The sequence below is a fragment of the Palaemon carinicauda genome, chromosome 11 (genome assembly GCF_036898095.1).
Source record: "Palaemon carinicauda isolate YSFRI2023 chromosome 11, ASM3689809v2, whole genome shotgun sequence".
NCBI lineage: Eukaryota > Metazoa > Arthropoda > Malacostraca > Decapoda > Palaemonidae > Palaemon > Palaemon carinicauda.
This window is the reverse complement of record NC_090735.1, coordinates 61,440,519-61,464,109: the sequence shown is the minus strand read 5'-3', so window position 1 is coordinate 61,464,109 and position 23,591 is coordinate 61,440,519. Positions and strand designations below refer to the sequence as shown.

Below are 23,591 nucleotides of genomic sequence, written 5' to 3'. Positions count from 1 at the left end.
GGGCCACAGAGACTGTAAAAGAAGCAGGGGAAGGAAGTGGAGAAGACGGACTGACTAACTAAAAAAGTTTGCGATTGTGGACTGGCACAGAAAGGCCATAAACAGACGCAAGTGGAAGGGTATGTCTGAGGCCTTCGTTGTGCAGTGGACTAGTAGCAGCTGATGATGATGAAGAGCTGGAGTAGGAAACGTGAGCAATCGCTAATCACAGCCGAGGATAATGTAGCCAATGAGAGTACAGAAAGTAGTGAAGGTGTTCCTTTGGTAATCAAAAGGCAGTACTACAGCCAAAGTAAACACGTTTGCTATAGTCATTCTCTCTCTCTCTCTCTCTCTCTCTCTCTCTCTCTCTCTCTCTCTCTCTCTCTCTCTCTCTCTGTGGCATAAAGGTAAAAGAAAAAACGGTTTTGAAAAATCTGTTTAATGTCTGAAATTTTGAAACATGATACAAGTCAAATTACATTCTCGATGACATTAAATAATTTGGACTGAAAAATATTCTTGAATGTGAACCTTGCTTCTTCAGGGTTAGATTCAGGTTCAGAATTGAGGCAGAACCTTTGCAACGGTGCCCTTCACTGACTCTGTATTTTGTGCATCGTCTGTTTCACACGCTGGTGTTCCTTGAGTCTTACGGCGTTGATGCAAATGAATCCCTTAGCGTCAGTTGGCTCGTAATTACCCTGAACATTCATTGATACGAGTTCTTCATTGTACAGTGACACTGGGGCATGTCTACCAAGAATATACACTGAAAAATAAAAGTACACTAGTGATGGTTGTTCTAAAAACCTTGGTGGTAATAGTTTTTTGCTTTTACATTCCATGGAAAAATTATAACTTGGTTGTACAGTCTAAAGAAAATAATGATTTGCTGTACTGTCTGTAAAAATGTTGACTTGCTTATAAGACTAAGGAAAATTATAGTTTATTTGTACAGTTTAATGACAATATTAGCTTGCATTTTTACTTAAAGGAAAATAATTACTCGTTTGCACAGTTTAAAGAAAAGAAAAGTCCACTTGTACAGTTTAGGGAAAATTAAGCTTGCTTGTTCAGTTTAAAGGAAAGTGATGACTTTCTCGTATATTCTTGGAAAAATGAAAGTTTGCTTATAAACTGTAAGGAAAATAAGAATTTGCTTGCACTGTCTAGGAAAGAAAATAAATTGCATGTATTATCTGGGGAAGTTATAAATTGCTTTACACTCTAATGGAAATAATAACTTGCTTATACAACCTATGAAAAGTAATTACATGTACATTGTAGGGAAAATAACACATTGCTCGTGATAGCTGGTTTCTCTCTTGTAACGGGAAAATATGGGTCACTTTGTGAAGTTTTTAACTTCTGAGACGTTCTTGACTAATCTAGCGAAAAGAGACTTTTTATTTATTGTTATCATAGCATTTATATAAAAACCAGAGAAACAAATTAGTAATAATTTCATGATAAATAAACCATTTTAATTCACTGCATATATTGGTCATGTTTTTATTTTCATGGGCACATGTCTATTCATAACAATTGAATGATCTAGTTTAATGTTGTCACGTTCTTGAAATAGTTTATATCGATTAGTTATTCTTTTCTAGTAGTTCGTTTATTTCTTTGTTTCCTTTCCACACTCGGCTATTTTTTGTGTGTGGAAGCCCCTGGGCTTACAGCATCTTGCTTTTCCAACTAGGGTTATAGCCTAGCTTGTAATAATAATAATAATAATGATAATGATAATGATAATGATAATGATAATGATAATGATAATGATAATAATGATAATAATAATAATGATAATAATAATAATTAGTACAATTACAGATTGATTGATTGATTGATTTGAGGTTTTCTGTCGTCCTGACATCTAAAATCATTGACACCGATGCAATTACAGAAATAAACTTAAGCAACAGTAAGAGTAATGTGAATGTGCCTTATCATCTACGATGAAATAGGTTAAAGTAAAATGAAAATTTCTTTGATCCATTAGACTTGGAAGAATATTTGTAATATTTGTTACCTAGGAAGTCTTTGCCATATAATTTTCGTTATTTATGGTACACTGAACTGTAGAGGTATTTAGCATCCAGATAAAATCTAGGCCCAAACACAGGGACTGACTTTACTAATCTATTTCCAGGAATGCTAAGGCCATTAGGTAGAGGAACAGTCGTAGGCTAAAGTCTCTCAGGCATTCCCTTAAACTGGTTTTGTATAGTAAAGATTTACATAATTGTTTTTTATAATGATATATATTTTCCCTCAGAAAAAAACGTTTTTGTTTTAGACACTGACTTTTTGATGGATTGATGAACATTACGGTGAATTCTCATGAGATTAGTTTCTCATTTTACTCATTAGTTTTGGCTTTCTGATATATCGATGAACATTACGGCTTATATCTATAGACCTTGCATTACGGTAGGTTCTCATGAGATTAGCTTCTCATTTGACTCATTAGTTTTAGCTTTCTGAGGTATTAATGAACAAGACAGTAAATTCTCATGAGATTAGTTTCCCTTTTGACTCATTAGTTTACATCATAAAAGAATTAATAAATGATTGTTTATTGCCGAAGGGACTCACCATTTCCTTTGTAGATCTTCAAAGTCACCGACCCGGTCACATTCTTCTGGGATTCCTGAATACACTTGTGGGTCAGTTCGAACTCAGGGCTGTACCATAAACCTAAAAAAAGGAGGGTCAGCGTTGGATAATGATTTTTCAAGAGATATTCACACAAATTGACTTTGCCAATTGATTGACAATTGACGCAGAACACTTGTTTTTACTTGAATATAATGAATTGTTGCGCATAATGATGTAAATATGTGTAGGCAAGACTTCTGAAATGTATCTACGCAGACTTTAAAAATTTGTAACAGCAGAGATTAGAACAATTTAAATTTTACTAAGTTGTTTGAGTTTTTATTACTCGGAGATGAGAGAGAGAGAGAGAGAGAGAGAGAGAGAGAGAGAGAGAGAGAGAGAGAGAGACGTATACTTACCATTGTATACTTGTTCAGCCATGCGTTCACTCAGGTAAGACTTGATTTTCCTCACTTCACGGTCGAGGCAAAATACCTCAAGATCCTGATGGGCTTTATGCAAGATGGTCAAACCAGGAGCTTCATAAATACCACGAGACTTTGCAAAAAAGAAAAGAGAACGGTGAACAAATAACAATATGAACATGTAAATAAGGGTATAAAGAAACAAAGAGACCTTTCAGGTACACGACAAACCATACAGAAGTCCATCTAAGCCGAGCGTCTGACTTATACCCAAAGTCTGACGTAACACCATTTGAGGGTTAGAATATGAAACTATATGTCTGATAACATACGTAAAGTCTAACATATACCTCTAGTACAATACTCCATAACCAGTAGTCCAAATGACTTTATTAGCATATGTTACAACTTAGCATTCCTAAGTATGTACACATTTCAAAATATATCCTAAGAAATTAGCTCGAACATACGGTGTCCTAAATGTGACATATCATACTTCAAGGTCGATACACAAAATCTAATGTTCAATATATCATATCTAAAACTAAACAGGGTATGTTTAAACTCCAATTTGTCATATCCAAAGGTTAACAAATCACAAAATTCATATATCTCAAACTCAACACTATACTTTGGGTCCCACGAATCTGTTTTTTCCAAAACATATCAAATCTTAAATCGAACATACTATAACTACATTCCAACATACGGTATAGTAAGTCCAACATACCGTACCCTAAGTCCAACATATCATTCCTTTGGCCTGGCAGGTACAGTTGGACCCACGAGTCAGTGGCACACCTCACTCCCAAGAAATGTACCTTGTTACACCATTACTTCGCGGCGATTAACCAAACAGATAGCGTAGGGAGAGATGACAGAGGTGGTGGGCGGGGCTAAACACAGGAACTCGCCGAGCCCGAAGAGTTTGATAGGTTGCACTTATTCAGAGCTAGGTGTACCAGGAATTCCTGTGTCCAACTGTACCTAGGTCCAACATATCACTCCTAAGGTCTTTCAGGTACTCAAAGTCCAAGAAAACGATCCCTAAGTCCAACACGGCCTACCTTTAGTCCTACGAATCGGTTCTCCACAATGTCGATTCTTCCCACGCCATGTTTCGCACCGATACGATTGCAGGTTGTGAAGATCTCAAGGGGACTGGTCAAGAGGGTGGCATCACCAGTCAGCTGAACGCTGGTAGGAAATCCTGTAGGGATATGAGACAGTTGTGGAAGGGTTATTGTTATGACGAAGAAGAAGAAGAAGAAGAAGAAGCCATCTTTAGGATCACTGAGATATTTTTCTGATTTAATTGACATGGCCAGAGTTAAATTCTTTTAAAATGAAAGACAGAGTACAAGAAGCTGACAGCTTCCCTTGCTAAACAAAATTATGGACTATATACTGTAGGATGCTCTGAAGAGCAAGAACCTACGTCGACATATGGCTGTCTCAATCTAGGAGCAATTAAGTAAAATAATTTCTTGACCGTTTAGGGACTTGGAATATCTATATCGATTCTAATCCACTCATATATTTCATAACGATCAATTTATCTGGTAGAATTCAATTTCTAACCAGATAAAAAGGCGTTATTTCGCATCAGTTTGTTTTCTGAACAAGAAAAATACAAAAAATGTGATTTTCTTCTATGAAAAAAATGATCTTATACTAAAAGATTTTTTTTTCTTAGAAAAAATATAGCCAATTATTTGTACCTTCTTTGAAGTTGATGGTCATCATCTGTGGGGTATCAGGGGCCTTCTCAGGATCAACAGTCATCTGGAAAATTCCTTCTGGAGGGAAAGTTGCTGGATTTTCCAGTATTCCTGATTCGTAGCTGAAAAAAAAACAGGTAAAGCAGACGTAGTTATTGATTAAGGTATGGAACACAAATACAAGATGTTCATAAATAAAGTCTCTCTACAGTAAGTATTTTGGACGATAACCGATTTTGCGTGGTGACAACGCTAAGAGAGTAATGGTCCTCGAATGGTCACTGCGTGGAGGCTTTTTGAACACCCAATAAAATAAGTGAGAGAATATATAAGACAAAGACAGTAAGAAGAACTTACAGGTGTCTATCATAAAGCATTACAAAATGTGTTACATGCACACAAGAAAATGTTACATGTAAGGAGACTAACATTGAACCAGGCAGTGGGTTATGCTTTTGCTTCAAGAAACCACTTTTAGTTTATAAGTTCAACAGATGAATGAGTGTTCATACACTGCCTTCTATAAAACTACATTACATCCAAAATAATTTCCCCTTGAGCAAAAGCTGCATTTTAAGTCTAACGTTACTAGAAACACACCTGACATGAATCATATTGGCATCAATACTCCAGGGAGATTTAGGAGAAACTGGCAGAGGAATGTCATGTAGTCTAGCGTAATCGAAGAGTTCATTCCGTCCTGGGAACCTTTCGTAGAATTGTGGTTCCTTCCAAGGAGCCAAAACCTAAAAAGAAAAGAGCGAGAGAGAGGTTTAAGGTTTAAAGGTCACTCGCAAATGGCAAAAACAAGGGACAGTGGCAATGCCCTGGCAGGACAATGCTCTAGAGACTGACCAATTATACATATGATCAGGGCTCAAGCCCCCTCTCCACCAAAGATATGACCAGGGAGGGTCAGGCAAGTTCTAATGATGACTAAGCAGGTAGACCTATAGCCAAAGCCACCATACATAGCTCACAAAGATGGTGAGTTTAAAGATACTACAAGAAACTAATCCAGCAGATCGCCAGAGAGAGAGAGAGAGAGAGAGAGAGAGAGAGAGAGAGAGAATTTGCATTATTCCTAAATTTATATTGACTTGCATACATATTTCAGAGTGTATATAAACATATTTTAGCTAGCAAGAGGAAGTGAGATGTCATTAGACTTTGATACACAACATCAATATCAACTTTGGCTCTTTTACCTTGATGTCCGGTGCCAGTGCATAACAGCCCAACTCGAAGCGGACCTGATCGTTACCTTTGCCTGTTGCGCCGTGACAGATATACTCTGAAAAATTACAATAAGTGAATAGGGGCGAATGATTGAGTAGATAAATAACTTGAAGAAAACAATAAAAAGTGATAATCAGTACCTAAGCAAAAGTATGATCTGTAACCTGTATTTTATGCTTAAAAAGGAAACAAAAATGTTCTAATGGTTTCAATGCTTAAAAAGAAGGAAAAGAAAAAAATAAGGATGTATTTGATTCAGCTTTAACTAGAAGCCACCAATGTCTAATAACGTCCAGGTACTGACTTTTTAGCTTAGGCCAATGGACACAAATTAGCTTTTAAAATAATGTGGTAAACTCCACCTGAGTCGCTCACACACCTAACACGGGCTCTTTTGATGGTGAAATCAAGGTCCATTAAATACATTTAATAGACCTTGGGCGAGGTGTGATTTGTAACCACTGAACTACGATGATATGAGAGAGAGAGAGAGAGAGAGAGAGAGAGAGAGAGAGAAGTCTACCTGCTTTATATCTCCTGGCAGTCTTGATCATGCCCCGTACTATGCAAGGTCTGGCAATAGCAGTGCCCAGCAAGTAGCGATCTTCATAAACGAGACCTCCTTGAATTGACGGCCACACAAAATCCTCTACCAATTCCTGCTTTTGGTCGTCAACAATTACCTAAAGAGAGAAATATATATGTGTTTATATTAATATATACATGCATATATATATGTATAATGTACACACACACACACACCACACATATATATATATATATATATAAATAACGTATATACGATATATATGTATATGTATACACATACATACGTATATATTCATGCAAACATATACATACACACACACACACACACACACACATATATATATATATATATATTATATGCATATGTACATATGTATACGCATATGCATGTATATATTCACAACACATGTACATATATGTATATACATACACACACACACACACACACACATATATATATATATATATATATTCATATATATACAGTATATATATATATATATATATTTACATGTATAAAGAAAAGTGATATATATATATATATATGTGTGTGTGTGTGTGTGTGTGAGTGTATGCATTTTTTACAAAGAAAATTACTGCCTGGCCTCCAAGCATGGCATGTCTTGGTTTGTAAAGTAAGCACATGGAAGGGCTAAAATAAGCTCAATTGTCTTCTTGATAATAATTACCTCAATACAGCCAAGCTTCTTAGCTTTATTCCTCGCCTCATCGAAGTCTTCGTCTTGACCCAAATCGGACTGAAAAAAATAATACTTGGATTAATCCAATTATTATGCTATCATAATATTCGAAGTCAAATGTTCATTACAGTATGGCAACTCTGTAGGAAAATGCAAAATTAATCACCATGCAGAGTGCAATTAAAGACAATTTTCAATGTATAGTTTACTGTAAGATCATTTAGTGTTCGGAATAGCACAGGATTACTCAGTAAATACTGCATAATGCCTAAGCATTTTTTTCTGCGGCCACAAGATTACCATACACATTAAAGTAGAGGTATTGCTCATCACGTATCGTATTGTGCATTCATTTAAAAAAAGATGTAAGTAAGCAGAATAAAGTAATACTTGCAATTACCTACGCCAAGTATACACTGGGGTTACCATACGTAATATATAACAAGATGGTCCGCTCTGTGTACTTCACGGAGTGTGTACTTCCGATGTATAGCGTCGTATAGGAGTACTTTGCAGGTATAATGTGCGCTTAATACACATTTCTTGTTATATGAGAGACACTTCTATGTACAGCACAATAGAGGAAAGATTATGTATTGAGTCGTAAATTTCGTAAGATTTATATAATTGAACAATGAACATCTGTGTAAGGGGTTACTAAAAATTTCCAATTAAGTAAAAGGGTCCAAGATTAATAAACTGTAAAATGGTAATAGAATACTAATCAATCCATTTAATTGCACAGGTGTATTATACACTCCCCATCAAAGATTAGTTCACCAAACATTTCATTGGGCTCCAGAAGGCACTAGAAGAGTTAGAAGACCCAGGCTTACATGGCTGAGAGCTATGAAGCGTGAAACGGGAGATGATGAATGGAGAAGTATTGATTTAAAAGCCCACTTAGAGACGTCTGGCGAAATCTAACCGAGGCCCTTGGCGTAGGAGATGATGATGATACCATTACTCCTTGAGATCACAATAAATGATAGTATGATACTAATCGTGGTGGGAGGATGTGTGAAATACCCCTTTGAAAAGGTCATTATTCACAGACTGAGAACATTATGTTTTCGTAAAGTTATAACTTATTGTACATTTGAGAAAAATTTTAACTATGCAGGCAATAATCTGACCTAAGGATGATCACTTTATGTTCTGCTGTAAAGTAATAAGTTACTTATAATTTACATGACAGGAATACTTACCATATAGGCTACAACTTGGTATCCTTGTTCCCGAAGCCATACTAGGATACAAGATGTATCTAAGCCTCCGGAGTAGGCCAAGACTACGGTTCCTTTGCTCATGTTTGTTTAAATCTGTAGAGTAAAAGCATTGTATTTAGGCCTTTATCTTTAGAAATTGAATGGTTAGTTCATTGGACAATTGGTTAATTAGATTTTGTGGTTAGATCAATATTTAGTTATTCTTATAGTAATTTTCCTATTGGTTTTCTTTTATTTTTTTGTTGGAAATTGAAATAATAATAATAATAATAATAATAATAATAATAATAATAATAATAATAATAATCAATAATAATAAAAATTTCGTTATCATCACGGGAGGAAGTCGTAAAGAATTCTTTAGTGATGACTAATTAAATAGTTTTATTTCTATTATATTTTTAAAATGATTAAAACAAATATTTGTGTAATGAAAGCCTACGATATAAGGTAATTTATAATGGTACCGAGTCAGTAAAATGTTATTTAGCCAATAATGAATTATGTATATGTCTTAAACATGGCTGATACAAGTAATGTTTATAAAATACATGTCAAAATTTTTCCATTTGCTTATTCCTATAAATATATGTATGCATATTTACCGGTATATTTATAGATATAATTGTTATCACTATTATCATTATATTGTTATTATTATTATCATTACTAAAAGAAAAGTATTTAATTAAATGGTCCTACCAATTTTAACTTACACATCAAGAACTTGGAGCCTTACAAAAACCTTAGAACATATGCTAGTTACAACTCAAAGAGCTATGAAAAGAATATAGATATATAGATAGGAATGGCATCAAGAGACAGAAAAAGAGGATCATGGATACAAGAGCAAAGTTAAGTAGAGGATTTTCTAATATCATGAAAGAAAATGAATTAGACATGGGCAGGACATATAATGAGAATGACTTATGATAGATTGACATTAGTAATAAAAGAAAGGGTCCCAAGAGATTGCAAAAAAAAAGAAAAATAAATAGCAGGGACAGGAAGAGAAGACGATGGACTGACTAACTAATATATATATATATATATATATATGTGTGTGTGTGTGTGTGTGTATACACATGTATACACACATGTATACACACACACACACACACACACACATATATATATATATATATATATATGTATATATATAAATTCTATGTCAGTAAATAAAATAGTATTACCATCACCTTCCCTTCCCTACAAGTCCGGATAAGCTGCCCAAGGTTACGTAACATGAAGTGTTGCTGTATGTGCGAGTAATCAATCACTTGCAATCACAGATGCTTTCAACGATTCGATTTTTCATAACATCCTGTTTTTGAAGGAGAACAGCACTGGCGTAAAGGAAAGATGTAAGAACACAGGGGAATTGGCAAAGAAAAAACATGAAATGCAGTTTTTGGGATCCATGTTTGCGTGTTACCAGAACACAGTCGCGTTGATCAGTGTTGCCAGAAATTGAATTCTATGAGCGTCTTTCTTTGTTCCAAAAGTCATTAGGTTACCTTATTTCACTGTATACATAATCTCAGTTACCCTTTGCCTAGAGAGAGTGAGAGAGAGAGAGAGAGAGAGAGAGAGAGAGAGATTGTTTCCTCTTATTTGCACACACACATACACACACACATATATAGCCTATATAATATATATATATATATATTAGAGAGAGAGAGAGAGAGAGAGAGAGAGAGAGAGATATCTCTTTCTCTCTCTCTCTCTCTCTCTCTCTCTCTCTCTCAGGAATGCTTTACAGAGATTAGATTGAAATACCAATTTGTAATAGAAATCGAAACACTGACAAATACAATTTGAAGATCTCTCTCTCTCTCTCTCTCTCTCTCTCTCTCTCACACACACACACACAGGAATGCTTTACAGAGATTAGATTGAAATACCAATTTGTAATAGAAATCGAAACACTGACAAATACAATTTGAAGATCTCTCTCTCTCTCTCTCTCTCTCTCTCTCTCTCACACACACACACACACACAGGAATGCTTTACAGAGATTAGATTGAAATACCAATTTGTAATAGAAATCGAAACACTGGCAAATACAATTTGAAGATCTCTCTCTCTCTCTCTCTCTCTCTCTCTCTCTCTCTTTATCATACACACACACGAAAGCTTTACACAGTATAGATTGAAATACCAAATTGTAATGGAAATAGAAACACTGACAAATACAATTTGAAATCATCTCTCTCTCTCTCTCTCTCTCTCTCTCTCTCTCATAGGAATGCTTTACAGATATTAGATTGAAATACCAATTTGTAATAGAAATCGAAACACTGACAAATACAATTTGAAGATCTCTCTCTCTCTCTCTCTCTCTCTCTCTCACACACACAGGAATGCTTTACAGAGATTAGATTGAAATACCAATTTGTAATAGAAATCGAAACACTGACAAATACAATTTGAAGATCTCTCTCTCTCTCTCTCTCTCTCTCTCTCTCTCACACACACAGGAATGCTTTACAGAGATTAGATTGAAATACCAATTTGTAATAGAAATCGAAACACTGACAAATACAATTTGAAGATCTCTCTCTCTCTCTCTCTCTCTCTCTCTCTCTCTCATAGGAATGCTTTACAGAGATTAGATTGAAATACCAATTTGTAATAGAAATCGAAACACTGACAAATACAATTTGAAGATCTCTCTCTCTCTCTCTCTCTCTCTCTCTCTCTCTCTTTATCAGACACACACACGAAAGCTTTACACAGTATAGATTGAAATACCAAATTGTAATGGAAATAGAAACACTGACAAATACAATTTGAAGATCTCTCTCTCTCTCTCTCTCTCTCTCTCTCTCTCATACCTTCCTCAAACGCCACCCATTCCTACAGCTTGTAAGTTGAAAGTAGCTGCGGTTAAGACTCTCCGACGGAAGCCACTACATCCAACATTCGAAAAAAAAAAAAAAAATCACAAGAATGAAACGACTTCAGCAACTGTTAATTGTAACTCTTCCTCAATCACTTTCTCAATACAAACAAACGGACGCCCGATAAAAGAAAGAGGGCTCTTAACCCAGCCTGGCAGGTTTGTTTACAAGAGGGCGCTCGGCCCAGTCACGTTACATTAACTAAATAAATGTTTATTGTGGTTACGGGTCGTCGAAGGCTGGCTGGCTCGCTGGTTTGGCTGGCTGGCCGGGCACATACCTCTAAATTGCTTTTGGTAGTGCTTCGAAGTATTCTTGATAGCATGGCCCGTCTTATTATTTCTATAATAATCCATCCATATACCAAAGGCATTTCCCCCAATTTTTGGGGGGTAGCCGACAACAACAAGAAACAAAACAAAAAAAAAGGGGACCTCTACTCTCTACGTTCCTCCAGCCTAACCAGGGACTCAGCCGAGTTCAGCTGGTACTGCTATGGTGCCACAGCCCAACCTCCCACATTTCCACCACAGATGAAGCTTCATACTGCTGAGTCCCCTACTGCTGCTACCTCCGCGGTCATCTAAGGCACCGGAGGAAGCAGCAGGGCCTACCGGAACTGCGTCACAATCGCTCGCCATTCATTCCTATTTCTAGCACGCTCTCTTGCCTCTCTCACATCTATCCTCCTATCACCCAGAGCTTTCTTCACACCATCCATCCACCCAAACCTTGGCCTTCCTCTTGTACTATAATGATAACAATAATAATAAACATTTCCTATTTTCCCCCCATATATATATATATATATATATACATACATATATAAATGTATATATACAGTATATATATATATATATATATATACTGTATATATACACTAGTATACGCAACTCGTCAAAATCGACGGCTAAATATTCAGATATATATCCAAACACACGCACCCACGTCTCACCAGGATATGACTACTCCCTTTCCCCCCTACACCAGGGACGGAGAGAGAGCTAGCGTGATCGGATATATATATATATATATATATAATTAATATATATATATATATATATATATAATTAATATATATATATACATATATATATATATATATATATCTGGAGACATGTTCTTTATCCCACAAGAGAGAGAGAGAGAGAGAGAGAGAGAGAGAGGTTTTTTAAACAAATATTCAGCTCTCAGATTTAAACTGCCTATTCTCCCTTTCAAAGTTCCTTTTGACAAACACCCAATCCTTTCCCCTTGTACATGTATCCTTTCGGTTCCATTGGCGGATTTAGTAACGAAAAATCTCATTTCTCAAAGACTCCCGCGGGAGGAGGACAGCCCCCTCTTCCCTTTAGAGGACCACGTGGAATCATCCTCCTTCCTTAGGATATGGGGCGAAGAAAGAAGGACACGAAGAGCTCTGAAGGGCGGGCCAAAGCGACACCTTCAAAAGCCTTTATTTCTATTTACCTAAGGATGAGAGGGACAGAGGAAGGAAGATAGAAAAACATCAAAAGGGGAGAAGATCTATTCCTTCCTTTCCTGTGCCTTTAATAAACCCCCTGAAAAGTCTATTAGACCGCTTTGAAGATTTCAACTATTCTTTATTTTAATTCTTCTGAGAAGTCGAATTCTTCGTGTCTTCCAAATATTTTTGGATCTGAATCACCCGGATTACCGGTATGTCCCCTTACCCTACAATGAGCCTCCCTTTCTGCGCGCCTTGTCACACGAATCGCCCCTTTCTGCGCGCCTTGTCATACGAGTCACCCCTTTCTGCGCGCATTGTCACACAAGTCTCCCCTTTCTGCGCGCCTTGTCACGTTGAATCTTATAAAGAAAGTGGGCTGTTTTCAGTTCCTTTAACCTTCCCGAAGTCCTGTAGAGTAAAATGATTGCGTCTTGCTTCCTTCCGCTTCAAGAAACACTTTCCCCCTATCCCGGTATTATTAAGAAAGCCTTCTTGTTAGGAAATAAACCTCAATCTAAAGATCTAGGGGAACAGTGAAGAGTTGGTTATGCCCCCTACGACAACACCCGCTCCTTATTGCCATATACTTCTTACCCTGAGACAGTCTCAACCATATGTTTGTTTTTCTAACCGGCTTCACACCTGACAAGGTAAAACTAAATCATATTTCTTGAGTAGTAAAACTAGCTTCATATTATTGTATTTTTGAACAAGATAAACAACAACTTCATAATTAAAATAGATTTGATAAGGATTAACTATCTTCACCTCAATATCTATTGTAGTTTATCCTCATCAGTATGTTATTTTTCATTGTTTATATGAGATATTTATTTTGATGTTACTCTTCTAAAGATATTTTATTTTTCCTTCTTTCCTTTCCGCACTGGGCTATTTTCCTTGTTGGAGCCCCTGGGCTTATAGCCTTCTGCTTTTTCAAGTAGGGTTGTAGCTTAGCAAGTAATGATAATAATAATTAATATTCAATATTTTTCTTTTATATACTACAAAGATGAGTTGAGTCTTCACATGTCAGTCATCAATAATACCCTCCTCTTCATTTCAACTCGCTTTAGTAGAGGAACCCCAATCAATACAATAACCTCTACATTCGCTGCATATTAACAATATATTCACAACAAAGACTCCTTTGTATTTACAATACAATATAATGCAATAATTGAATACCTATTACAATACATTAATTATTAATGTAATACACTACCTTCATTCTATATATTCATTCCATGAAAAATCATTTGTAATAAAATGGATGTCAAAATAGATTCACAAGACAGTACGAGAGAGAGAGAGAGAGAGAGAGAGAGAGAGAGAGGATTATTATGCAAATGTAGGTTACAGTATCACAATGCCAAAGGTCAAGGAGCCTAAAGCGAGAGAGAGAGAGAGAGAGAGAGAGAGAGAGAGAGAGAGGCATATACACGTTATATATACAGTACATACATATCTAAAGGGGAATGAAGAGAAGACAATGGATTGACGAGCTGTAAAAGAAAAATGCATAATAAGACCATAAACAAACGCGCGTGGACGGGCATGTCTTGAGGTTTTATTTCTGCAGAACATTGTCTACGGATAAGGATTATAATATATATATATATATATATATATGTATGTATATATATATATATATATATAAATTTTTTATATATATATATACACACACACAGAGAGAGAGAGAGAGAGAGAGAGAGAGATTACTTGTTACATATAGAATGAACAATGGCTGAGCAAAAACAAGCATGAGAGAGAGAGAGAGAGAGAGAGAGAGAGAGACTATTTTTTATATAAAGAAAAGAAGGTAACTTTTCACCAATCTATGAGCAAAGGCAAGAAATATTAATTAAGAGAGAGAGAGAGAGAGAGAGAGAGAGAGAGAGAGAGAAATACTGCTTTTAACATATGGAATGAATAATGAACATGCAAAAACAAGAACAATTGAGAGAGAGAGAGAGAGAGAGAGAGAGAGAGAGAGAGCAGACGGCTCCGAAAGACTTTGAAAACGTGGTCTCTTTAGGGAACTCGGAGAGCAGGTTTCAACCCGTTTTAAAGGTCTAGATGTCTTCAGTATCTCTCTCTCTCTCTCTCTCTCTCTCTCTCTCTCTCTCTCTCTTCAAAATCTTTCGGAGCCGTCTCCTTGTCATTTATCGATTTTTTTCAAAATATAGCTAATACGAGATGAAGAAGCCGGTATATACTTTGAGAATGCATCCCACATTATCAAAAGTGCTTACATCCAGCTTTGGAATGTTTTTGTTAATCGTCGGAGCCCTTTTCGGAGGACTCTACTTGGCTCACGGAGAGAGAGTTCTTCAGGAACGAAGCTCTCTTTGTGAAGATTACCTGTTATATCTCAACGGAAAGTTGAACACTTTCCAAGAATCTTGGACCTTCAAGCTATTCTCGTGGATTCTACCAGAGGTGCCGCGCTTGGAGAACTGTTTTGGAGGAGGAGTTGGAACTAATGGCTCGCAGACTTCACTTCTACGAAGAGCGATAAATTTCCTACCATTTTTTGGAAGGATAAAGAACGCCTTTGAAGAAGCTGAACAATGCGAAATGACCGCAACTGGATTGAAGACTCAAATCGACCAATTCAACGAAAAGCTGAAATCCTATTGGATACTACCAAAACTGCTTCCAGATTTGAATACAGAAAAACCTTTCTGTATACTCGAAAATGGAGCGGTTAGTAACCTTATGTTGGCAGGTGCTGCGGGTTGTCTTTTCCTTGGAGGAGCAATCATTGCGATGTGTGTTATGTCTTCTAAGAAAGAAGAAAAAAGAGCAAATGCCCAACAGGAGGAAGCTAACGATATTGAAGAAACCTGTGACGCTTATAGATCAGAGGAGAAGACAAAAGAAAACTCTGACTCTTTGGAGATCGTATTTGAAGACACGCCAAGTGAAGAAGAAATTGAATTTTCTGAAACAAAAAAATAGTGAAGAATTGCAAGGAAATAATGAAGTAGAAATTATGGAAGCATCGGAGGATAATGAACCAGAAGAAGATAATGAAACTGTGGAAATAGTAATTGAAGAATCTTCAGAAAAAGACGAAAATTCGGATTCTTCCGAGAGCGTAAAGGAGGAGGACATTTTGGGCTCATCCGTTCAAAACCAATTTAGTTTCTTGCCTGACGAAATGGGAGATTCAGTGGAAGCGGATGAAGATTCAGAAAAGGAGGAAGAATCAGTTCAAAATACTGAAGATTCAGAAGAGAATGAAAACTCGGATTCTTCTGAGAGCGAAATGGGGAAAGACTTTTTGGGCATTTCCGTCCAAAACAGATCTAGTTTCTTGCCTGATGAAATAGAAGAATCAGAGGAAGAGGATGAAGAATCAGAAGTAGAGGAAGAGGAAGAAGAATCAGAGGAAGAGGAAGAATCAGAACAAATTACTGAAGATTCAGATGATGAGGCGGAATTGGTACAAAATAATGAAGATTCAGAAGAGGAGGAAAATTCGGATTCTTCTGAGAGCGAAATTTGGAGGAAGAATTTTCTGGCCTTTCCGTCCACAACCGATTTAGTGTCTTGCCTGACGAAATGGAAGAATCAGAGGAAGAGGATGAAGAATCAGAGGTAGAGGAAGAAGAATCAGAGGATGAGGATGAAGAATCAGAGGTAGAGGAAGAAGAATCAGAGGAAGAGGAAGAATCAGAACAAATTACTGAAGATTCAGATGATGAGGATGAATTAGTACAAAATACTGAAGATTCAGAAGAGAAGGAAAATTCGGATTCTTCTGAGAGCGAAATGGAGGAAGAATTTTTTGGCATTTCCGTACAAAACCGATTTCGTTTCTTGCCTGATGAAATGGAAGAATCAGAGGAAGAGGATGAAGAATCAGAGGTAGAGAAAGAAGAATCAGAGGAAGAAGAAGAATCAGAGGTAGAGGAAGAAGAATCAGAGGAAGAAGAAGAAGAATCAGAGGAAGAAGAAGAATCAGAGGTAGAGGAAGAAGAATCAGAGGAAGAAGAAGAATCAGAGGTAGAGGAAGAAGAATCAGAGGAGGAGGAAGAATCAGAACAAATTACTGAAGATTCAGATGATGAGGACGAATTGGTACAAAATACTGAAGATTCAGAAGAGGAGGAAAACTCGGATTCTTCTGAAAGCGAAATGGAGGAAGAATTTTCGGGCATTTCCGTACAAAACCAATTTAGTTTCCTGCCTGACGAAATGGAAGAATCAGAGGAAGAGGAAGATTCAGTAAGTGATGAGGAATCAGAGAAAGAATCAGAATCAGAGGAAGAAAACTCAGACGAAGAAGAAGAATCGGAGGATGAAGAAATATCCGAGGAAGTGGATGAAAATACAGAAAAAGAGGATGAAGAAATCGAAGGCGGTCCCTGCAAAGGCAAAGGTCATCATCTGCCGAAACAAGATCGTGCTAAAGGAATGCCCCGCAGAGGATTCCAGGGTCGTCAAAAGCCTAAAAGACAAAATCCAGGACCTACGAAGACCGGCAAGAAGGACACAAAGGCCAAGAACCGAAAGAAGCAACATGTTGAAAAACAGTCCAAGAGGCACATTCCCAGGAATCAGTTCCAGAGGAACAGAAGGAGGGTGTAAATCTGACGCGTCTTGCTTGGAGGATGCTTGGACCAGCTTACAAGGCTGGCTTTGCAGAAAGGAATAGCTGAGCTGCTTCTAGTATGCTGTGTTCCCTGGTGGGGTCGTACAGGGGCTTCGTCAGGTGAACAAAAGGTCGGATATCTAGGTCTATTCTTTCGGACACTAACCTTCGGGTGGTTCTGGGGGAATAACCTAGAAGACCGGCTATGCAGAGGGAACTAGCTCGGCTTTTTCTACTATGCAGTCAAGTCCTTATAAGATGGCCCAAGAGAGTTTCTCTACTGTAAAAAAAAAAAAAAAAAAAAAAAAAAAACTTGTAAATCCCAAAAAATTGTAAAGGCTAAAAAATCTAAAAATAAATGATAAAAAAAATATTAAAAAGTATAAATATCCCAAGAAAAAACTTATAAAATTTAAAAAATCCAATAAAGTACAATGAATTAAAAAAAACCAGAAAAAACTAGAAAAAAAACTAAAAGTTAAAAAAAAATCCCCCCCAAAATAAAAAAAAAAACAGGAGAGCAGAAAAATATAAAAAGAAAGAAAGGAGGGGAAGAGGGTCGTGGGAACCAAACCTGAAAAAATGAGATGGCCAAACCCACCTGATGAGCCCTTTGGTAAGGGCGAAACCCTTAGGTCTTTCACAGTAGTAGTAGTAGTAGTAGTAGTAGTAACATTATATATATATATATATATATATATATATGATAAATTTTGGAGATTTAGACGTGATTTTCCTATTCAAATAAGCCATACATTTTTGATACATTAATGTCTGGATTCTCTTAACGACCTCGGGATCAGAGCACCAGGCGAAATCACACAAAGACAAAAGCTTGTGACTGGCCGGAAGTCGAATCTTGGTCCGGGAAGCTTGTATAGACAGTGACTTACCGCTTGGCCACGAAGAAGGGTTCGACTCCCGGCTGGTCACAAGCTCTTGTCTTTGTGTGATTTCACCTGGGGCTCTGATCCCGAGGTCGTTAAGAGAATCCAGACTATAATGTATCAAAAAAATATGTTTTTTTTATGAAAATCATGTCTAAATCTGCAAAATTTATCATATATATATATATATATGTATATATATATATATATATACAGTATATATATGTATACAGTATATATATATATATATATATACAGTATATATATTTATATATATATATATATATATATGTATATATAAAATTATCATGTCAAGGGTCTCAATATTTCAGACAGGTTTACTGAGGGGAATACATTTATCACTATTCCTCCCAAGATTATCGGGACCAACTGTCTCCCACTTCAGGTGAGTCGACATACTTGAAGATGGAGGCAATTGCTTCCCCTCCCCCCAACCCTTCCAAAGAATGATAGATAAATACATTTGGTACTTTCCTGTTATTACCCCACCACTAATTTCGTGATATTAACATTATTATTTTTTTCAACATTTTTTAATATTTCATTTATGAACAGTTTTTCTATTTTTCTTTTTCAGATAAAACAAGCTCACAAATGGATAATTTAAAGATAATCATTCGAAAACTTGACAACGAAGAGAAATGCATAAAATGGTTAAAAGAGACTGGAATTATGCATTGTTATTTTTATTTTTATTACTAGCCTAGCTACAACCCTAGATGGTAAAGCAAGATGCTATGAGCCCAAGGGCTCCAACAGTGAAAATGTGCAAATGGGCACTCAATGAAGCTAGGTTTTGGAAGAGGAAACATGAATGGGTGGCGTTGTTCTAAAAGGGACTGTAGAAGAAAAAGGAGTACGAACGAATAATTGGCTTGTTATTTCAAGGCTGCCTTATTAGGATATAATTCTTTTCCTTTATTCATGGGCGTATGAGCTGACTTCAATCAAATAATGCGAGAGAGAACTTGGAATGAATAAAAACACAACGGTTGACTGGAACAATTACATGCGAGAGGTATGTCTTGGAAGCTTCTTAGAAATCCTGATGTAATTGGAGGACCAGTTATGAGATAATGATGGGGGGTTTCAGGGAGATTATAGGTCTACCTGTTGAGTCACCAACAGCCAATGCCTCGCCACCCTTGGCCCTAACTTGGGTGGAGAGGAGGCTTGGGCGCTGATCAAATCTGTATATGGTCAGTCTCAGGGGCACTGTCACTGTCCATTGCCTCTGCCATTCATGAGTGATCTTTAAACCTTTGAATTTAATTACCAGTTCGCTTGTTTGAGAGTACACTTGGGCACACTATTCTCTCTTATTTCTCTTCCTGTTGTTTTGTTAAAGTTTTTATAGTTTATTTTAGTGATGTTACTGTTCTTCAGACATTTTATTTTTCCTTGTTTCCATTCCTCATTGGGCTATTTTCCCTGTTGGAGCCCCAGGGCTTATGGTATCCTGCTTTTTCAACTAGGTTTGTAGCTAAGCAAGTAATAATAACAATAATGATGATGAAAATAATAATAATAATAATAATGATTATTATTATTATTATTTTAATAATGTTACTGTTCTTAAAATATGTTATTTTTCCTTGTATCCTTTCCTTACTGGGCTATTTTCAATGTTCGAGCCCCTGGGCTTAAAGCATTCTGGTTTTCCAACTAAGGTTGTAGCTTAGCAAGTAATAATAATAATAATAATAATAATAATAATAATAATAATAATAACAATAATAATAATATTAACAAAAACAACAACAACAACAACAACAACAACAATAATAATAATAATAATAATAATAATAATAATAATAATAATAATAATAATAATAATAATAATGTTAATGTTCTTAAGATATTTCATTTTTCCTTGTTTCCTTTCCTCACTGGAAAATTTTGCCTGTTGGGGGCCCTGGGCTTACAACATCCTGCTTTTCCAACTAGGGTTGTAGCTAAGCAAGTAATAATAATAATAATAGTAATAATAATAATAATAATAATAATAATAATAATAATAATAATAATAATAATAATAATAATATTCATTTTAATGTTGTTAATGTTCTTAAGATATTTTATTTTTCCTTGTTTCCTTTCCTCACTGGGAAATTTTCCCGGGCTTATAGCATCCTCCTTTCTCAACTAAGGTTGTAGCTAAGCAAGTAATAATAATAATAATAATAATAATAATAATAATAATAATAATAATAATAATAATAATAATAATAAATAATAATAATAATAATATATGAAGCAACACTGGGATTCCTGAGACATCACGAGAGAGAGAACTTTCCTCCTGCATTAATTGAATCCTAAAGAGCCATGAGAAAGGCGCTACAATATTGCTTCAGAAGGAAATTCTCTTAACGCTGGAATAAATGAAAAGAACTGACACCTTCAGAGACGCAAAGCCCTTTTGTCTCTGACAGAGTCTGCTCGAAGTGGAATTCACTTCGCAATGAAATATATTGAATGCTATAAATTCTAGATCTATGATTAGCAAAATTTACAGGTTGGTTTTCCATGTGGGATGCGAGAGAAGAAATGTAAAATGAAATGATGGGATATCATAGTTAACAATGGAACAAACGTTGTATAGACACATACAAATAAATACTATACATACATACATATATATATATATATATATATGTGTGTGTGTGTGTGTGTGTGTATGTATGCATGAATATGTATGCACATGAAAGTGTGTGTATATACATACATACATACATACATACATACATACATATATATATATATATATATATATATTTACTTTATATATATGTATTTAAATATATATTCTATATATGTATATATATATTAATTATATATATATATGTATATATATATATATATATATATATATATATATATAATATATATATATATATATATATATATATACATACATACATACATACATACATACATACATACATACATATATATATATATATATATATAATTTCACAATAACTCCTCAGCCCCATGTTGTGAGATTACACGTTTCCACAAAAAGATAAGACAAAAAATTTAACTACTTTAAAAATAGAAAACGAAATTACTTTAATGATGATGATATACAGTATATATATATATATATATATATATATATATATATATATATATATATATATATATATATATATATATATATATATCCCAATAAGCCATATATATTTTTGATTCATTAATATCTGGATTCTCTTAAAGACCTCGGGATCAGAACACCAGGCGAAATCACACAAAGACAAGAGCTTGGCTCCGGCCGGGAATCGAACCCTGGTTGGCAAGCTTGTATAGACAGTGACTAAGCCACTTGGCCAAGAAGAAAGATAAAAGTCAATGACAATTCTTCTGTACTTATACCTGTCGAATTCAGGTATTTTAACAAACTACCAATTAGCTACGATGGTGAAGATGGGTTGATTTCAATTCCAAGTACAAAATACCTGAATTCGACAGGTATAAGTACAGAAGAATTGTCATTGACTTTTATCTTTCTTCGTGGCCCAGTGGCTTAGTCACTGTCTATACAAGCTTGCCGACCAGGGTTCGATTCCCGGCCGGAGCCAAGCTCTTGTCTTTGTGTGATTTCGCCTGGGGCTCTGATCCCGAGGTCGTTAAGAGAATCCAGACATTAATGTATCAAAAATATATATGGCTTATTTGAATATGAAAAACACGTAAAAATGTGCAAAATTTATCATTAATTGAATGCCAAGTAACAAACTACCAATTAGCTACGATGGTGAAGATGGGTTAATTTCAATTCTAAGTACAAAATACCTGAATTCGACAGGTACAAGTACAGAAGAATTGTCATTGACTTTTATTTTTCTTCGTGGCCAAGTGGCTTAGTCACTGTCTATACAAGCTTGCCGACCAGGGTTCGATTCCCGGCCGGAGCCAAGCTCTTGTCTTTGTGTGATTTCGCCTGGGGCTCTGATCCCGAGGTCGTTAAGAGAATCCAGTACATATATATGTATCATATATATATATATATACTATATATCGAATATATATATATATATATATATATATACACATTTCCAAGACTCACCTTTTCCCTGCAATAGGGTTCTGACTCCTGGTATAATTTACAGCATATACACTGTACAAACTATCAATTCATCTATATAGATATTTAAAAAGGCATAATTTAGCCATATGAACAAAAATCTACCTATTTAAAATATTAGTTTCCCGAAAAGACGTTCTTTACTGGGATAAGTTTCAAAATAACAGAATTAATTTTAGAAACAGGAAAATTCAGAAAAAGCCAGTCATGTCAGTGTGATGTTGGTTGAAGGTTGTACAATAAGAATCTTTCGTTAATAAATTGAACTACAGCCCAATAAACCGCTCATAAAAAATCAATTTAAAAGATGAAAACATCTAAGAAAAAAAATGTTCAATTTGATAAATCGAGATTTGATTCTAAACCTTAAAGCTAGAAATTCACTCGTTTAATTATATGGAAATGTAAACTTGAATTAACGTTAAAATTTGATGAATGTACAGTAGGGCCTACATGGATAACAAAATTACTGCGCACTGAAACTTGATTAGGAGACTCCATGATAAGAAACACAAGACAGAATATATTTCTGATTTCAAAACATGAGAAACTAAACGTTACTTTTATTCAGAGTCATGCGCCTTCAAACAATCAAAACATACATAGGAGTCCGCGTTGTTAAGTAGTCTAAGAGTATAGTTAATACTTGATGTTGATAAAAAAAAATTGTTTTTGCTGGATAACATTTAAGATAGTCCATTTCCATCACAAGAGGTGAGATAAAACCTACAAAACACATGGGGATAAAATATTCCATAAAAGAAATGAGCGATCGTTATAGTCAGTATTCTAAAAACAGCCACAGTGTACGTCAAAATCTTACGTTAGCTACACTGTTAAAAATTTGCGTTAAAAAACGGTAAATGTCTGGCAACATTTATCCCAGGATTTTTACCGTTTTAATACGGTAAAAGGAGCGATATTACGGTCACCAACCCGTTAAAAATAATACCAAAGTAAGGTAAAATTATGGTCGCCTGTATTTTACTTAAATACGGTTGAGAACACTATTTTTACGGAGGATTTCCGTTTATTTTATTATTATTATTATTATTATTTTTAACAGTGTATATGCAAACAAATTAATCTCCGCTTATTAACTGCTGTGCTGCTATAAAGAAATCCGGTTATTTGTTGCTAAGCAATTTTTAAGGTTATGGTC

At 35.4% G+C, this 23,591-nt stretch overlaps 3 protein-coding genes across 5 annotated transcripts in view; 2 read left to right on the top strand and 1 right to left on the bottom strand.

The window, feature by feature from the left end:
• Window positions 1-429: 429 nt before the first annotated feature.
• Ass (argininosuccinate synthase) overlaps window positions 430-23,591 on the bottom strand; it is a 274,261-nt gene continuing 251,099 nt past the window's right edge. Inside the window, exons 1-11 of one of the 3 annotated variants that reach the window (XM_068383058.1) lie at window positions 17,598-17,694; window positions 8,430-8,543; window positions 7,210-7,278; window positions 6,495-6,654; window positions 5,941-6,026; window positions 5,333-5,478; window positions 4,733-4,854; window positions 4,079-4,221; window positions 3,006-3,144; window positions 2,584-2,685; window positions 430-751 (exon numbers count right to left, since the gene is read on the bottom strand). In XM_068383058.1, the coding sequence (XP_068239159.1) occupies window positions 576-751; window positions 2,584-2,685; window positions 3,006-3,144; window positions 4,079-4,221; window positions 4,733-4,854; window positions 5,333-5,478; window positions 5,941-6,026; window positions 6,495-6,654; window positions 7,210-7,278; window positions 8,430-8,531 (1,245 nt within the window). In that variant the 5' untranslated portion in view covers window positions 8,532-8,543; window positions 17,598-17,694 and the 3' untranslated portion in view covers window positions 430-575. Of the gene's footprint in view, window positions 752-2,583; window positions 2,686-3,005; window positions 3,145-4,078; window positions 4,222-4,732; window positions 4,855-5,332; window positions 5,479-5,940; window positions 6,027-6,494; window positions 6,655-7,209; window positions 7,279-8,429; window positions 8,544-17,597; window positions 17,695-23,591 lie in introns of those variants that run through there. The other 2 variants (XM_068383057.1, XM_068383056.1) reach the window with 2 other exon arrangements.
• On the top strand, window positions 15,827-16,394 carry LOC137649295 (major centromere autoantigen B-like). The gene is made up of 2 exons (XM_068382281.1): window positions 15,827-16,279; window positions 16,383-16,394. Exons 1-2 carry the CDS (start codon window positions 15,827-15,829, stop codon window positions 16,392-16,394), a joined length of 465 nt encoding a protein of 154 aa, XP_068238382.1.
• LOC137650038 (cilia- and flagella-associated protein 251-like) lies at window positions 16,308-17,601 on the top strand. Its single transcript, XM_068383059.1, has 2 exons — window positions 16,308-16,704; window positions 16,843-17,601. The coding sequence occupies exons 1-2, from the start codon at window positions 16,399-16,401 to the stop codon at window positions 17,425-17,427; spliced, it is 891 nt and encodes a 296-aa protein (XP_068239160.1). The 5' UTR covers window positions 16,308-16,398; the 3' UTR covers window positions 17,428-17,601.

Excerpts from the sequence above, each read along its gene's own strand:
- LOC137649295 (XM_068382281.1), top strand. The coding sequence starts at position 15,827 with ATGGAAGCATCGGAGGATAATGAACCAGAAGAAGATAATGAAACTGTG.
- LOC137650038 (XM_068383059.1), top strand. The coding sequence starts at position 16,399 with ATGGAAGAATCAGAGGAAGAGGATGAAGAATCAGAGGTAGAGGAAGAA. Across the intron at positions 16,705-16,842 it reads AAGAGGATGAAGAATCAGAG|GTAGAGGAAGAAGAATCAGA; the intron begins GTAGAGAAAGAA and ends GAAGAATCAGAG.